The 17,970-nt window shown below is 32.9% G+C and overlaps 2 protein-coding genes across 6 annotated transcripts in view; one reads left to right on the forward strand and one right to left on the reverse strand.

The window, feature by feature from the left end:
* The first annotated feature begins 4,066 nt into the window (after positions 1-4,066).
* On the forward strand, positions 4,067-10,018 carry LOC131958598 (vesicle-trafficking protein SEC22b). 4 transcript variants are annotated; one of them, XM_059323725.1, is made up of 7 exons: positions 4,067-4,193; positions 6,350-6,561; positions 6,872-6,987; positions 8,213-8,373; positions 8,650-8,796; positions 8,945-9,143; positions 9,280-10,018. In XM_059323725.1, the coding sequence occupies exons 2-6, from the start codon at positions 6,490-6,492 to the stop codon at positions 9,097-9,099; spliced, it is 651 nt and encodes a 216-aa protein (XP_059179708.1). In that variant the 5' UTR covers positions 4,067-4,193; positions 6,350-6,489; the 3' UTR covers positions 9,100-9,143; positions 9,280-10,018. The 4 variants fall into 4 exon arrangements, with proteins under 4 accessions (XP_059179708.1, XP_059179700.1, XP_059179717.1 ...); XM_059323717.1 differs by having other exon boundaries at positions 8,945-10,018; XM_059323734.1 differs by having other exon boundaries at positions 6,357-6,561; positions 8,945-10,018.
* LOC131958589 (adenylate kinase isoenzyme 5) overlaps positions 10,014-17,970 on the reverse strand; it is a 35,226-nt gene continuing 27,269 nt past the window's right edge. For both annotated transcript variants that reach the window (XM_059323705.1, XM_059323696.1), the window contains 11 exons: positions 16,240-16,321; positions 15,571-15,600; positions 15,316-15,479; positions 14,835-14,951; positions 14,223-14,414; positions 13,969-14,035; positions 13,682-13,726; positions 13,327-13,490; positions 12,627-12,743; positions 12,226-12,417; positions 10,014-11,933 (listed from right to left, as the gene is read on the reverse strand). In XM_059323705.1, coding sequence (XP_059179688.1) covers positions 11,862-11,933; positions 12,226-12,417; positions 12,627-12,743; positions 13,327-13,490; positions 13,682-13,726; positions 13,969-14,035; positions 14,223-14,414; positions 14,835-14,951; positions 15,316-15,479; positions 15,571-15,600; positions 16,240-16,321 — 1,242 coding nt within the window. In that variant the 3' untranslated portion in view covers positions 10,014-11,861. The remainder of the gene's footprint in view (positions 11,934-12,225; positions 12,418-12,626; positions 12,744-13,326; positions 13,491-13,681; positions 13,727-13,968; positions 14,036-14,222; positions 14,415-14,834; positions 14,952-15,315; positions 15,480-15,570; positions 15,601-16,239; positions 16,322-17,970) is intronic.

The following is a 17,970-nucleotide window of genomic DNA, read 5'->3' on the forward strand; positions in this document are numbered from 1 at the left end:
TAGTGAACTATTGTGTTAGCTTTCTTTTATTTAGGCTTGTCGCCATTTGTGTATAATCAGTTAAACCAATCCGGGAGCGTTCGCCAACTATCTGGCTGATAGATTGGAGCTCGTTACACGACACACACACACACGCGAAACGCGACACACACACACACACACACACACACGCGAAACACGACACACACACACGCGAAACACGACACACACACACGCGAAACACGACACACACACGCGAAACACGACACACACACGCGAAACACGACACACACACGCGAAACACGACACACACACACGCGAAACACGACACACACACGCGAAACACGACACACACACACACGCGAAACACGACACACACACACGCGAAACACGACACACACACACACGCGAAACACGACACACACACACACACACGCGAAACACGACACACACACACACACACGCGAAACACGACACACACACACACACACGTGAAACACGACACACACACACGCCAAACACGACACACACACACGCGAAACACGACACACACACACGCGAAACACGACACACACACACACGCGAAACACGACACACACCTTAACCCTACCCCACCCCCACATGGTCTGCTGAGCTGTGGTCACGTTAATGTTTACAAACCGTACAGCCAGGTTTAGTGACGGCTATTAGGGGCAGATAATTTAGTTTGAACCGACTTTAAACTTACAGGAGGTAACTAAGGGGAGGCTGCTTTCACGGGGGGGGGGGGTGTAGGGTCGGGGTTAGGGGAAAGGAGGGGGGTTAGTGTTTTAAAGCAAATATTTTCAGTGGCAGCATTGGTACTGTCGAATTCACAAATTATGAATTACTGAAAAGTAGAAAATAAATCAACTAAATAGCGGCGTATGATACGCCGCGGGTCGGCTCGTTGTAGTAAAAACGTGGGGGAAAAGGGACATAACCCAGTCACTGTAATTTGTGTACAAACAAACGTAACAACTGGTGGTCAGTATGGGGGAGACGATATGGTCGAGTGGTTGGGCACACGATTGCTATCCCACTCGACACGGGTTCAAATCTATGTGTTCTAGTCAGTAACGTTTTCACACAACATGTTTTTTACGAGTTGTCTTTTTACGAGTTGTCTTTTTACGAGTTGTCTTTTTACGAGTTGTCTTCGTTTACCCAAAAAAAAGTGAAAAGATAAAATCGATAGCAAGATTTTAATGCAAACAAACAGACCAAGACTAAAAAGTAGAAAATAATAATCATTAAAAAAGTTTTAAAAAACCCACGTTTTCTGATTGAACTAAAAAGTAGAAAATAAATGCTGTACATCACAATTATGCAAGCGATCACTCTACTATAAGCGATCAAAAACGTGGGGCGCCGTGATTTTCTTACAGTTTCTAATACTGTTGACTCTCTACAAGCTCCCTAATAAAAGTCAATAGTATTATCTAATCAATAGTAATATAACTTTTACTTCGGCGCCCCACGTTTTTACAAGCTTTTATTTAACTCACTTCCTCTGTCTGTCTGTCTGTCTAGACGGAAACGCAGGAGTGAAAATTCGGACAGTTCTACTTGACCGATACGATTCACAGTTGGCACGTGGGTCAAGACATGAAGACAATGCAATCTGAAACTAAATTTGACTTAATTGGATGCCTAATTAATTTTTTATGAATTAATTAAAATTTGGACCGAATTAGTAGGCATGTCTAGCCAACCACACCACACGCGTCATCACCTTCAATAGCTGCGCCATCACGTAATGGCTGCGTTCAAAAACCATTGCGCGCCTACTGAACGTGATGTTCAGTAGGCGCGCAATGGTTTTTAGTCATGTAACTCTATTGTAAATAAAACATGTAAAGTACTGAAAAAAAAAATTCATAAAAAACGTTTTAATAACAAGCTTTTATGTAATGATGCACTAAAAAGTAGAAAATAAATTATAGACTACTATTTAAATAACTATAAAGAAAAGCGTGGGTGTCTTCATTTAAAATTAGTAAAGGTATCCAATAGATACTAAAGTGACCCACGCTTTTCTTTATAGTTATTTAAATAGTAGTCTATAATTTATTTTCTACTTTTTAGTGCATCATTACATAAAAGCTTGTTATTAAAACGTTTTTTATGAATTTTTTTTTACAAGCTTTTATTTAACTCACTTCCTCGACAGTCTGTCTGTCTGTCTAGACGGAAACGCAGGAGTGAAAATTCGGACAGTTCTACTTGACCGATACGATTCACATTTGACACGTGGGTCAAGACATGAAGACAATGCAATCTGAAACTAAATTTGACTTAATTGGATGCCTAATTAATTTTTTATGAATTAATAAAAATTTGGACCGAATTAGTAGGCATGTCTAGCCAACCACACCACACGCGTCATCACCTTCAATAGCTGCGCCATCACGTAATGGCTGCGTTCAAAAACCATTGCGCGCCTACTGAACGTGATGTTCAGTAGGCGTGCAATGGTTTTTAGTCATGTAACTCTATTGTAAATAAAACATGTAAAGTACTGAAATTTTTTTTCATAAAAAACGTTTTAATAACAAGCTTTTATGTAATGATGCACTAAAAAGTAGAAAATAAATTATAGACTACTATTTAAATAACTATAAAGAAAAGCGTGGGTGTCTTCCTTAACATTAGTAAAGGTATCCAATAGATACTAAAGTGACCCACGCTTTTCTTTATAGTTATTTAAATAGTAGTCTATAATTTATTTTCTACTTTTTAGTGCATCATTACATAAAAGCTTGTTATTAAAACGTTTTTTATGAAATTTTTTTTCATCGCTTATAGTAGAGTGATCGCTTGCATTATTGTGATGTATAGCATTTATTTTCTACTTTTTAGTTCAATCAGAAAACGTGGGTTTTTTAAAACTTTTTTAATGATTATTATTTTTAAACTTATGTTTCAATTCTTTGAAATGTTTAAGATACACTTGAAATACCATTATTTAATTTATTGTATTTAGAAAATTGCCGAGGTCAGTGTTGTCCCCTATTTTATTTTCTTAGGTGGTCGGTATACAGTTACATCTAATACATTTATTCCCCTGTTTTTTTTTTTTTAACACAACTGCCGATTTAATTCATACATTGTATATGCAGGTTTTTAAATCTAAGTATTTTGATGTTAAATTCAACGTGTGGACCAGAGTTTCTTCCAGGCATCTCTTCGGGGGGGGGGGGGCGAAGTCCCCCCGAAAATTTTTTACCGCCCCCCCCCCCCCCCCGAACGAAATGAAATTTATATAATTTATATAGAAAATATATACTTTTAACAGTGCCCGCCCCCCCCCCCCCCCGAAGAAAATTTACCGCCCCCCCCCCCCCCCCCGAAGATTTCAAGTGCCCCCCCCCCCGGAGAAAAAAGTCTGGAAGAAACACTGGTGTGGACGTCCACTCCACATTGACCGACCCCCCCCCCCCCTCTCCAGTCCACACGCGTTCACAAAAGTAGATTTTAATTTTTTTTGGAAACCCCTCTCCCCCGTGTGGACTTCATAAATGGATGACCCCCCAATGTGATGTAAGCGTTTATGGCCGATACTTTTCGTCGATTTGTGTGAGTAAAATTAGATCTAGATGGGTGACATTCAGTCTGGATCAGAGTTTCTTCCAGGCATCTCTTCGCCCCCCCCCCCCCGAAAAATTTTACCGCCCCCCCCCCCCCCCCGAACGAAATGAAATTATATAATTTATATAGAAAATATATACTTTTAACAGTGTCCGCTCCCCCCCCCCCCCCCGAAGAAAAAAAGTGTGGAAGAGACACTGGTCTGGGTTGTTTTCTACCTTTGTGAATCTATGTCATCTCTTTAAAGAAATGCATGCTTTTGTTTGCAGTGATAGATCTATATTTGTGTTTTACTGTTGAAAAACTTGTGGCGTCTGTTTTACATTTTTCTTTTGCGTTATTTTATTTTAGGTGTTTTCTTATTCAATGTGTTTTAGTTCTTTTTAGTTTTGTCGCCGTCATGTTTATTATAACCACCAAGGTAGTCTCCCTTTAAAATTAACTCTTTATTAAAAAGAGAAATAGGAAGTTTACAATCTGGTTCTGTATTCGAGTTATCGGCCACGTCAGTAACAACCTACCTGGCTTCGGACTCAAATATGACGAATAATTTTTAGTGATGTTTTACTAATAGTAGTTTGGTGTGATCTAGACTAGATCAAGTTGTAAGTTAGCTTATTTTTTAAGCGATCTTTTTTTGTTAGGTCTTAACAACAAGTATTCTAGATCTAGAATCTCCACTACTCAGATCTACTCTTCCTTGCACCAAGAGTGGCAAGAGCCCAAGCCAAGAGCCAAGACTCTTGCATCTTGGTCTCACTTTTTTTTTTAGTCTTTTACTTAGAATTCTCTTTTAGAAATTTAGGTTAGTTAGGCCTAATCAACTTTACATAATTTAATGGGTAATCTATCGTTTTAGGTACGTAAAATCGCCGGCGACTTGTAATGTGAAAAACAGGTGACTCCTTAAAAGTTAAATTTCAACAATTAGCCTATTTCACATTTTGAGGAGGATTTATGTTTTTTAAAATACAAACATGTTTCCTTGTTTCATTTATGTACCTGTTTTTAAACAATTGAATTAAAGCTAGGGTAAAGTTAAAGAAGAGCTACACTTTTTAGCACCTGTACAATTTTAAAAATTTTTACTTATCCAAGTATTTTATAATATTAATATTGAAATTATTAATGCAAAATTAAACTAATCTAAAGTCACAGGAAAAAAAACACAGAAAAAAGCCACTAATGTGTATTTGTATGGAATTGAATACATTTATGTATCAAATATTCAGAAAGAATGTGCTAATCAACTTTTGATTCAAATGTAATGTAAAGATTTGTAGATATATGTGCGTAGGTGCTATAGGTAGCCATAGTAATGATTTGCGTACAAATATTTAGTATGAAGTATGTAGGTCATGTAGGTTTTAATTCCGTTATACATATAGGCCTAATGTTTAATAGAATTAGATTGTTCCAACCTTTTTGGTTTTCATCGTGTTTTTAAAATACTTATATTAAATAAATTAGCGTGAAAGGCATAAAGACATAGTTAATGTGACTTGCTGTCCTCAACTCATCACAACAGTAGTTTAGCCACCTGTACTTCCCAGTCACTTATTACGCTCATTACATAACAAATTGGAGGATCAAAAGAGAGAGTCAACACGGTACAAAGGCTGTCATTGAGGCAATTCATCAACAACACACTTTACTGACATAAAAGGACAACAGAGGAGAAGTCGACCAAGGAATTAAACGCCTATGGCAAAAATGTGTGCAAAACACAATGCTATGTCTACATTTCTTTTATAATAAATTTTTCTACCGCATATTTAACAAAATACGTAAAAGAAAGGCAGAGATTGTTGCGACAGTGATTTTACTTATTATTGTTATGAACCGTAATGCTTTTAAATTTTATAAATATGCTACCAAATAAAACACCCATTAATAAACACCAAAAGTTTTACAATTCTCAACAATTGAATCAAAATATTTCTTAGAAGATTTCTGTGGCTTTTTTTCCATAAAATAATGCTTTTAAATTTTATAAATATGCTACCAAATAAAACACCCATTAATAAACACCAAAAATTTTACAATTCTCAACAATTGAATCAAAATATTTCTTAGAAGATTTTTGTGGCTTTTTTCCCATAAAATTTTTCTTCTGTGACCTTTTTCTGTGTTTTTTTCCGTTCACCGGTTTTATTGCCCTTGCCCCTCTAAAGAATGAATTGATTAACTTGAACTAGAGGCAACACGTTTTGTGAGGGTGGGGTGCTGAATGGGTCCTAATACCACACAGCTCTTAGTGCTCTGCTTTACCCTAATTATTACAGTTGACATTTTATTATTTATAGGCCTAAGTAATTAGCTCTAGATCTACTAATTGTTGCTAATTTTCTGCTTGTTTTTATTTCTGTGTCATTGAGACTCAGTGTGTCAATAAAACTTTAATCATTAAATTAGTACACCAACTGTTTAACCAGTCAAATAAACTATGGTTTACAGTAGCTAATGTTTACGAAACTGTACTGGATAATTGCTGATGCTATATTGTGAGATTACCCTATTCTAATCAGTAGTAGCAGTCAAAGGCTTACATGGACACATATTGACTCTTTTAGTTAACTTAAGACTTTAGTCACTTTTGACTTTTGTGTGATTTAGTGAGTCTTATTTCATATTCATTAATGTTAGAAGGCAAATGTCCAAAAAGTTGTTTAAAAGGACTAATTAATATGACATTAAATAATAAAATAAATAAAACATTTGTTTTCTATATGACATTGTTAATGGATTTTTATTTTTTAAGTTCACAGGGCACAATTTTTAAATATTTAATAGAAAATTGAGTTCCACTAGATATTCTCACCTCTAAAACAAATAAAATATTGTTAGCTGAGCTGTATAATATTGGGTAGCTGAGCCAAGTGCAACAGGTCTCAAAAGAAAATGCTTCTCACTATGATAGCCAGAGTAGCAGATGGGTTGCCACTGTCAGCCTCTGTACAAGAAGATGAACAGGTGAATTGGTCTAGCTTCTTTGTTTTCTGATTTGTATGGCAGCAGAGAAGTTTTTTTTTAAATTGTGAAATTATTAATGGTCATTTCCTAAATAGGTTTAAGAAGGTAAATTTCAGCCATAAACCAGCTTTTATATTGTTATTTATTAAAAAAACAATATAAAGTAAAACTACCCTTCCAGGTCATAGGTTGTGTTTTATCAATTGTATTTGAGATCACTAATCATTAAAAAAAATTCTTAGTTTTATAATTATAACTATATTGAATTTTTGCTAGTGTTTTTACTGAATTGTTTTTTTTTTTATTTCAGTCTGGTCGCAACCTAGTAGAATATCAAACGCAAGCTAAACAGTTGTTTAAAAAATTATCTCAGGATCCCAATCCTCCTCCCAGATGTACTTTAGAAACATCTCATTATTTATTCCAGTAAGTTACTTTTCGTACAACTTTTGAGTGAAGGGATCTGGCAAAATTATCTCTAAATGTACTTTAGAAACATCTCATTATTTATTCCAGTAAGTTACTTTTCGTACAACTCTTTTGAGTGAAGGGATCTGGCAAAATTTTTACATGATGCAATTGTTACTAATATAATGTTACAACTAGAAATCCTGCTAAATTGTTTACTTATTTCTACTGTGCCCTTATTTTAATTTTAAAAATTACGTTTTTAAATTTACATTGAATAAAATGAGTTAATGAATCTAAACTATTTAGCTTTATTTTTCATTCTAACAATAACCGCTTTGCTTATTTAAATTTTTTAACCCTTTTTTTACTTTCTCGTATATACGTAGTATAGAGAAAGTATTGTAATCGTGCAAAAAAAATCGAGATTTTTTACAAATCTCGACGTTTTACACCTCACTGATACGGAAAAACATAATTTTGCAATCTTGTCCGTATGTCTGTGTGTGTGTGTGTGTGTGTCTGTGTGTAAACACGATTACTTGAGTACCGTTACAGCTAGGTTGATGAAATTTCATATATAAGTATTATATCAAAATCGTAGATCCGTATCAACTTTTGAGCGATTTCCGATAACCGGAAGTGGTACTTTTTCTACTTTGAATTTTTCAAAAGCCTATAACTTGAGTACTAATTCAGATAGATAAATGAAATTTCACATGTAAGTAAAAGATCTAATTCTCTACCTTCTATCAAATTTTGAGTAATTTCCGTTGACCGGAAGTACTAATTTACGCTATTTCCGATTTCTCAAAAAACGCATGTAAATTTATAAAGTACTAATAATATTGTGCACTATTACGCACATTTGGTTTTGGTGCTCGCTTGGTGCGCAATTTTTTTTTCTACTAAATTTTATTCTATTTTTAAAAGTTTAAGTAAACAAAAATCATGTCTATATTCCGAGTTGACATCCCACGTAGTGTTATATTAGAATATTCGAGAAAGTTTAGGGGAGATCACTTTTTTTGCATGATGTTTTGGGGATTGTGTCTTAAATTTAAATTAATTACAAGTTTTAACCTATAAAACTGTTAAAAGGAAATTCAATAACTTACTGCTCAATTTATAATCATTGACTTTATTGTATTCAGTCTTTAAAGATTCTAGTTTAGTAAATTTATGTCAGCAAGGGCCTTATGTGCTTTATCAAACTGAAGAGCTGATTTATTGATTTCCTTAGTTACATGATAGAAAGAGGTGTGTGTTACCTAGTTTTGTGTGAGAAAACTTTCTCCAAGAGATTAGCCTTCTCTTACATGGAGGATTTACAGAATGAATTCACAGCCCAGTATGGTTCAAGACTTGACACTGTGTCTCGACCTTATTCATTCATTGAATTTGGTAAGGTTTTACCTAAAAAATTAATTTTAATTTCTCTTATATTGAAAGAACATTTCTTAAATAAAATTATTTTAGGATTTAGAAAGATACATTTTCCATTTGAAAGTTGTTGTAATTTCAGCATTTTTATGTTCTTATGAAAAACAAAGTATGGATATCGCTGTGCACTCCTACTTAATTTCCACTTTATGTATCTGCTTAAACTAAATTATCCAACAATCTTAATGCATATATTTATTGGTCTCCATTTGCAATCTTAAGTTTTTCATGTTGCAGATACATACATGCAGAAAGCTCGTAAATCGTATATGGATTCTAGAGCTCGGCGTAATTTAGGTCAAATTAATACAGAGCTCCAAGATGTACAAAGAATTATGGTACAGAATATTGATGAGGTTTTAATGAGAGGGGAAGCTTTATCAGGTAAATGTTTAATTAATTTTTAGTACTTAGGCCTTCAACCCATTGAGTGGAAACCTAATTTATTCTTTAAGATATATTTTATCGTTAAATTAACATTTAAGAAAAGAAGTTCTTTGTAAAATGGTAAAAAATGTTTTGTTTTGATTAGTTTTGGACACCAAAGCCAGCAACTTGTCTACTCAGTCACAGAAGTACAAGAAAGATGCCAGATATTTAAACCTTAGGTCCTCCTACCTTAAAGTAGCTGCTGTCATTATTTTAGTTGTGCTCTTCCTGCTCTTCATTCGCTACTGGATCTTGTGAAGACTCTTGCTAAATTCATGTAGACTAGTCAACAATTTGTTGAGGTATTGAATGTTGGTTATAGCTGATGCTCATACATTTTTAATGAGAGATTGGAATTAATTTTTTGAACCATTGTTTTTAACATGTTATAACTGTTAGCTGATAATTTTGTATGAACATTTTTTTTTTTTTCTGTAGTGAGGAACTTTTTGGCTTTAGAAATATGCATTTGAGCATACAAGTCTTCAAAAACACTGCACACCATTACATATGAGCTTTTTGACAGTTTGCAACCACTTTTATAAAGTGATTTTTTTGTTTCTTCATAAAAATGTTACATTTATTTGGCAGAGGAGAAGCCTGTACATATAAACTTGATGACTTGTGTATAGTGTTGAATGATAAAATTGTGTTGTTTTGTCTGTATGTAGCATTGTCTCCTTCATTATTGTCAGGTGATCACAGTTATTTTTATAAGAAGTTCTTCATTTTAAAATAGGACTTAAAGGAGCTGAGTTTATGACTAGCTTTCCCCCCCCCCTCCCCCAGGTCATGTAAAAACTTCTTGATCTTCCTGGGCTGGAGAAATTTCAGTAACACACAAAGTTATTTAATTTACTTAAGATTTATATAGCAACTGACAATATTGAGAGGTCATACATTTTACTAAAAAAAGATTAGGTTTAATTAAGTAAATTATCATTTATTCTGCTGAGTTATAATTATAAGCACTGTTTAGTAATTACACATGCATATGTTATTTGACCAGTGCTAGTCTTTATCTATCTAAAATGGTTGTGTGTAAGAAAAATGTATGCTAGCAATTTTAAAATTAATCACACGTTTTCTTGTCAGTCAAGATTGTCCTTTTGTTTTCTTTATGTTATTTAACATGTGATTGTAATAACTGCTATTTAATTAAAACCTGCAAGAACTTGCATTGTTTCTTTAATGTATTGAATTGTATCTCCACAAAAATAATCTCAATGCAGTCACCCACACAACTGGTTAAATAAAAACTAAGAATGACTAACTTATTAAATTTTGTATATAACCTAGTCATCAACTCAGAGTAAATCACAGGAATAATACTGATAAAATCTGGACAGTTGAGAATCTACAGACATTTGTAACAGTATTGTTTTTAATATGGCACTTGGTTAATACAGTAAAAAATATAAATAAAATAATTTACCTGTCAGTACTGAACTCTAGATTTGAATAGGAGTTCAAACTATTAGTAGTAAGTATAGAGTATAGCAGTGTAAGTAAAATGCCAAAATAGCCTTAAAGATGAGTTGTTTTTTAAGTGGGAAGTTTTTTTTTACATGAAGACAAAATTTCAAGACACTGTTAGTACACAGAATAAAAAGTTTTACAAAAATTTAAATCAAAATACTTTCTATATTTAAAGAAAACTAAAAATTAAAGTCTGGCAGTATGTTCACTAGACTAAACATTTGGTACCAAATTTAACCAATTGAAAATGAAATAACTTGGGAAAGGACAAATTCAGGTGAAATATCTTTCCTGTCGTTTAACTAAATAATTAAACCCTTCTGTTCACAGACAAAATGAAAAGAAAATTTTGTAAGACGGAAGTTTAAAAACACAAGTTGTGAATAATAGTAGACATTACAGGAAAAGTGCTGAAAAGTGAGCAGAGTATTTGTGATTTTGTACATTTTTATATTGAGTTAATTAGACTTAATATGTAAGTAAAATAAAGAGATAACAATAAATCATTTAGATTCATTAATAAATTAGGCATGTTGCTAGAAACACCTTAATTTTCATAAAAGTTAAAACTATTACAGAAGATGTACACAATCCAAAAGGGTAAATATCACAGGTTATGGTAGATTGTCACTATCAGAAATATGCCAGGAAGCTCACTCTATCAACAGTAACACCAATGAGATCTGATAAATACACTTTACAGGGAATAAAAAAACTTTTAACATGCAATTTGGCAGAGAACTTTAAAACAGAAATTATTTCTCACACATTTATTTAAACACTAAAATGAAGTTCTGATTTGAGCAATGAATAGTTTGAATATTTACAAGATAGAGATACAAATAGTGGAAAAGTTTATGTTCTAATTGAAAAGTAATTAAAAAAAACATCTACAAACACTTTTTAAATGTGATTTAGATTTCCCACCAGTCACTAAAACTATTATACATATGCATTAACAAAACTAGGAGCAGAAAATGCAACACTAGAGGATAAAATAAAATAAATCGGCTGTAAATGTTAGTGATTTACAAAAAAAAATGGCTGCCTTCAGTTTTATTAGATATTTGAATGGCATTGCACACCTATTCTGCTCAGTTTAGTTGGACTACTGATACAAATGAGAAAAACTCTAAACAGCTTATATCTCAAATGTCAACCTAAAATAAGGCAGTTACACAATGGTTGCAAATTTATAACCTAAGTTGTCGATTACATAATGTATTAACAAAAAAAAAGTTTAATAAACAAAGTTAATATAAAAACCTAAATGTCAATACTTTTTAGTTTGATTGACATTATTTACAGCCAATTTGGCCACATATTTAATTTTCCGGAATAAATATATCACAGGTAACACAGCACGTATAAAAAAAAAATGTATAAACTTTCTGCCAGGGTTAAATTACAAATTGTCTATTATGTGAAAATTAAGAAAATCATACAAATAAAATTTCTACTTTTATAGGTTGAAAGGGTAAAAATTAGTATGCCATCCATCACATTTATAAGCATTGCACTTTCCAACAGTTGGTAATGTATTACCACTTTTTGGAGTCCATGAATTTCTTGACTTCAACATAGACCTCATCAATACCTTTTTCAGCAGATATCTGTAGAAAATGATTATTTTCATTATATAAGAGTTCAAGTATGTTTTGTTCAAATATAACAGACAAAAATATAATAAAATTAAAATCATTAGGGATGATGATAAATTTTAAACGTTTTAAAATTCAAAGACAAAGTGTTTTTAGTTCCTAACATTGAAAACTAAGTTGTATGTCTGCATCTCTCAAATATTACGATAATATAATATGAGGCTAAGATACAACATATTTAAATTTAAAAGGTTAAATGGCTGTTTTCATATTTGGTTTAATGAACATGATTGAAACTACATACCTGCTGCACTTTGCCTTGTTTTTTATAATGCTCAATGACAGGTTTGGTTTGATTATGAAAAGTTTGTAATCGTTTCTTGATCGTTTCTTCGTTGTCATCTACTCTTCCACTGTTCTTCCCTCTCTCCAACAAACGAGCGGTCATTGTTTTATCAGACACATCAAAGTAAAGGACATAGCTACACTGAGCAATCTGAGGGTTTAAACCATTTATTTTGACGTTGCTGTTATTTCAGAGCAATCTAAAGTAGAAAAAACTAATTTGTTTTTGCTAAACAAAGTAGTGTTTTTATAAGAATTAGATAAGAGTGTGAACCAATAGGGGGTGAAAAAAATCTTCCTTAAATTAAAAATAGCCTACACTGGTAGTTTGATTATCAGAAATATAAAAAGCAAACTCACCTCTTTTTCAAACTTGACTCCCTGATCCAACTCCCTGGGGTAGCCGTCAATAAGGAAACAACCAGTCTTGCTGATGTTGCTGATGATGGCGTCTCTCAATAACCCAAGTACTTCTTCCTACAGGTCAAATATACACTTTTTTGTATAAAATATACAACTTTTGTATAAAATATACACTTTTTGTATAAAATATACACTTTCTGTATAAAATTTAAACTTTTTGTATAAAATATACACTTTGAAAACTTTGTATAAAATATACACTTTTTGTATGAAATAAACATATTTTTTCATGATGCTGTGTGTAAAGTGTACCATAGCATGGTTTGTTCATTCATTCTGCAAAATGTACAATTGCTAGCCCAAAAGTCTCAAGTTTCATTGTGTCCACCTAGTTCTGATGTATCCCTAAGATGAGTTTAGATGAGTTAGGGATTGTCAAAAGTAGCAGGAAATATATCTGACTGCACTAATTCTTCACATGAGTTAGAGATTGTCTAAGGTAGCAGGACATATATCTGACTCTTCACATGACAAGGCAAACTCTATTTCATTGGCCCATTGGGTTAGAATGAAAATTTACTTTCAGTGTGATGCAACACAATTTGTACTAATTGCTTTGACCTAAGTTATCCAATCACATCTTTAAAATTTACCTGAAATTTTAAGCTAACACTATCTACCACATCCTGTCACCTACCAATGGGACAAGATCTCCTTTTTCCATGATAGCATTTAACCTGTTCCCCCTTTCAGATCCCGACTTGACTTCATCTCGAAGAAGATCCCCAGATGAAAGGTGACAAAAGCCGTAGTCTTTGACAATATTGGCACATTGCGTCCCCTTGCCACTGCCAGGCCCACCTGAAAATTAACATTTTATAAAGAAAACAGTTTTAAAAATTTTTCACAAATACATAGCAATAATAAATAGCCAGTCTAAATTTTTTTTTCATAAATACATTATAATAAATAGCCAATCTAGAACTCATGTGTTCCTTAAATCAGAGGATGAATTACCTCCCCTATTTACATAACTACTTGAATTTACTTACCAATAACAAAAACTATTTTTGCTTTCTTCAGTGCAGCTTCATTTGCTAATAAAAAATAAATTTTATGTTCAGAGTCTAAATATTTTAAATATATAAAATGCATAACAAAAGATTGCATCAGTCTTAACAATATAGATCTACTACTGATGCCAAAAATTGTGAATGAAAAAACACATTTTAGTTAAAACCAGGTTGTTGTTTGAACATACTTTAAAATATTGATTAATTAGGGCAAACAAAAATAACCACTGATTAATGGATACAAAACAACAGAAAATGTTCCTCACCAATAGCTTCATCAAATATTTTTTCAACTTGAGCAAATACTTCGTCTTTTTCACCTTCAGCCACTACCTACAATTTTATTGGAAAAGTTAATGAAACAGCTATAATTAATTAGGTTAAGTTTTATTCTCTTTTAGTTTTCTCAAAGTTTTATTTTGTCCCATTTATCAACAGAATGTTATTTTGAATTCGCATTAAAAAAAAATTCCTTTGGCCTCCTGCGCTCACATTTTTTGAGGATGAATTATTAACTCACACGTTTCACTTTTTGCTGGTTTGTGTAGTGGTCAATAACAGGCCTGGTGACATCATGAAAAGTGTCCAGCCTCTTTTTGATAGTTTCTGCATTGTCATCAGCTCGGCCACTTGTTTCTGCGCGACCAAGCAGACGTTTGGTCATTGTCTCGTCTGACACATCAAAATACAAAACAAATTGTGGAGCACATATCTGGAAAAAAAAAATGAATGAATTATAATCAAATTTTAAACATTAAAATTTATTTTAACATTACAATGAAGTTGCGGGACACCACCACCTTGGTACACATGATGACCCGCCCCCTCACTTGCTATCCAGGCATGCACAACAGACCATATTGCTACCACCCCCACCAGTCTGATGAGCTGTGGTTCACTCCAAATGTTTACAATAGCAGAGATAATTTTGTTAAATGATTTGAAACTAAGGGGAGGTAACAAGTTCTGCTTGATCTTTTCATTGTCTGTTAACTGTAATCACAGACAGCTGCTTTCACAGGGGGTAGGGAAAGAAGGGAGGGTAGTGTCAAATTCACAATACGCTCAGGATAGCTCATGTATGATTATAATAATAGTCACTAAGAAATATGAAGTTAACAAATGTGAATACCTCTTGCTCAAATCGTTTCCCTTGCTCTAGCTCACGTGGATATCCATCAATTAAAAATCCTTTGCTTGAAGCCACTTTTTTAAGCATGGCTTCTTTGAGAAGTTCAAGAACTGTATCCTTAAAAAATAAATGAAAAGGAAAGTCATTATCTTTTATTAAAGAAAACAATAGTTGAACTAATGAAAATTTAAACTGTATATTTCTAAATGTTGCAGTTTGTAAAATTTCTAGTTAAATCAGCGCTTGTTTAAACGTAACTTTAAATATAGAGTTTTCTTCAGATTACATGAGAACTACACACTAAAATTTTAAGTGATAAGTACAATTCAGATAAAGGGGGCACAGATAAAGGGGGCAGCCCAAAACTGAGTCCGATGGAGATGTGTGGTTGCAGCCCTTTGCTCCCCAGGGGCCACAAAGGAATGATGATAATGACAATTCAGATGTAATACTTCTAGTCACATTAATGCAGTCAACTTACTAATGAGACGAGTTTCCCCTGTTTCATTATTTCTGTCAGCTGTTGGCCTCTCTCTGAACCTGACTCCACTTCTGCTCTCAGAAGATCACCAGACGACAGGTGGGTGTAGCCATATTTCTTGACAATCAGATCACACTGAGTGCCCTTGCCACTTCCAGGGCCTCCTGGTTTAGGTGAAGAAATAATATTTTTAGGAGAGACAAGAAGAAATTAGGTGTTTACTTTACATTGTAATAAAATGTTATTTTTACTTACCAATAACAAAGATTACATTTCCAAAGCAATCTGAGGAGAGGAAAGTCAAACACTTTAGTGATGTACTTCAGAAATTACACAGATTCTATATTTTTCTTCAACTAACAAAATATGACACAAAATTAAATATTGGTATTTGATATTTTCTTTTATAAACTAGTAATCAATGTAATTAAATATTTCAAATTAATGGAAAAGCAGTAAAATGTATGTAGACTAACACAAAAGGCCCAATCAGCACAAATATATTGGCCCAATATTGGCTAAACATAGGTTACCAATATTGGCTACATCTTGGTGCAACATTGGCTTAACCTTGGCCAAACATTGGTAGTGAAACTCGGCATGATATTGGCGCAATGTTGGCACAATATTGGCTATATCCCGGCTACATATTGGCCCAACATTGGCTATAAGCTTTCTACTCTAGTAAATCAACCCTTGTACATACACAGATAGGCTAAATTTATGACCCATACAATAAATCATTTAAATTCAAATTATTTTTTTTCACTTATATTTTTTGTAATTATAACACCACTGTGTAAATAAATTTTAAAAAATAGCTTTAATGAGCCTCCATTTGCATCTTTAAAAAAAATCTGGTATAATAAAATTATGAACATCATCATTGCTCCATATGCTAATATGTTAGCAAATCAAAATCACCTGCTGATGGCTTGATATTTTCAGCAGCAAAAGCTTTATCCACCATTTCAAACACTTCGTCTGCTGAGTGTTCTGCTTCAATCTAAAAATGTGCAATATTGCTGTTTAACAAACCTAAAATTATGTATTGAGTAATATTAATAATAGTATGTAAGTTATGGGTTAGAGAATCTAACCTAAAATATTAATATAAATACAAAATGGAAGCTAGATATTTAATATTATAACTATAAAAAACTGGACAGGGAGTACTACTGGTAGCTTTAAATATATAAACATATTAGGCCTATAAATCATTTTTTTTTTCATTTGTAAAATTAACCGGTTGCCGGTAACTATTATAAAAGAATAAAACCTAAAATACTAAAAATAAACCTGCAGTGATAGAGAAAAGATAAACGCATGTGAAATATGTGCATTTTTAAAACTCTAAGATTAATTGCAACATAGGTCTAAATATGCCTACTAAAAATAAAAAATAAATGTGTTCGTTTTACAATAATAAACCGCGAGTGATCTCCCCTAAACTTTCTCGAATATTCTTATATAAAATAACAGGGGATGGGAACTCGGGCTATAGACATGATTTTTAATCCATTTTAAATACTTAAAGTTTTAAAAATAGAATAAAATCTCGTAGACAAATTAATTGCATACCAAGTGAACGCGAATAAAAAAGCGCATAATAGTGCGCAATATTATTAGTACTTTTAAAATTTACATTAGTTTTTTGAGAAATCGGAAGTAGCGTAAATAAGTACTTCCGGTCAACGAAAAATTCTCAAAATTTGACAGAAGGTAGAGAATTAGATCTTTTACTTACATATCAAATTTCATTTATCTATCTGAAATAGTACTCAAGTTATAGGCTTTTGAAAAATTCAAAGTAGAAAAAGTACCACTTCCGGTTATCCGAAATCGCTCAAAAGTTGATACGGATCTACGATTTTGATAAAATACTTATATATGAAATTTCATCAACCTAGCTGTAACGGTACTCAAGTTATCGTGTTTACACACGGACACACACACACACAGACACACAGACATACGGACAGAATTGCAAAGCCCAGTTTTTCAGACTGGAATACGCATAAAACCTTTTAATTTTGACAAATCTGGATTGATAATTTTTGCCCGATTAAAATAAGTCCTCTAAACTTCGGATGTGATGAAGGACTGAGGTGTAATACGGTGAAAGATGTTAAAATTTCAAGTGATTTTTGTGCACGATTACAATACTTTCTCTATACTTCGTATATACGAGAAAGTAAAAAAGAAGTCAACCCAGGCTTCGCTTCCTTTAGTTACTTTGTTGACAAACGATTTGTAACTACGGAAGCCTGCTGTCACGTGACGTGGTGAAAGGGGAGCTTAACTTTTTTCCTGTACAGAATTGTTCTTGGAAATCCAAAAGTGTATGTTAATAAAAGAAATGGCAGACGCGCACAACAGTACACTTTTTAAAAATTCATAGAAATTAGGCCTAAATACAGGTTTACTGTCATTGTTAAATTTTATAAATTAATTATTAGATAAATTAATTTTGTTTATTGACTGCCCCTTCTCGATTGCTTTTATATCTAAAGCCAACAGCCTTGATTTTAACCAACCGTAACATAGTGCTGGGTCAATTGCATAATTAAAATGGTAAGTTATCGATTTACTATCGATTGGGGCGTATATTAGGTTTCGCTGAAGTCTACTTTAGCGTTAAGTGTTAGGTTCAAC

Source organism: Physella acuta, unplaced genomic scaffold (genome assembly GCF_028476545.2).
Source record: "Physella acuta isolate Inbredline_101_S28 unplaced genomic scaffold, ASM2847654v3 ptg000086l, whole genome shotgun sequence".
Lineage (NCBI taxonomy): Eukaryota > Metazoa > Mollusca > Gastropoda > Physidae > Physella > Physella acuta.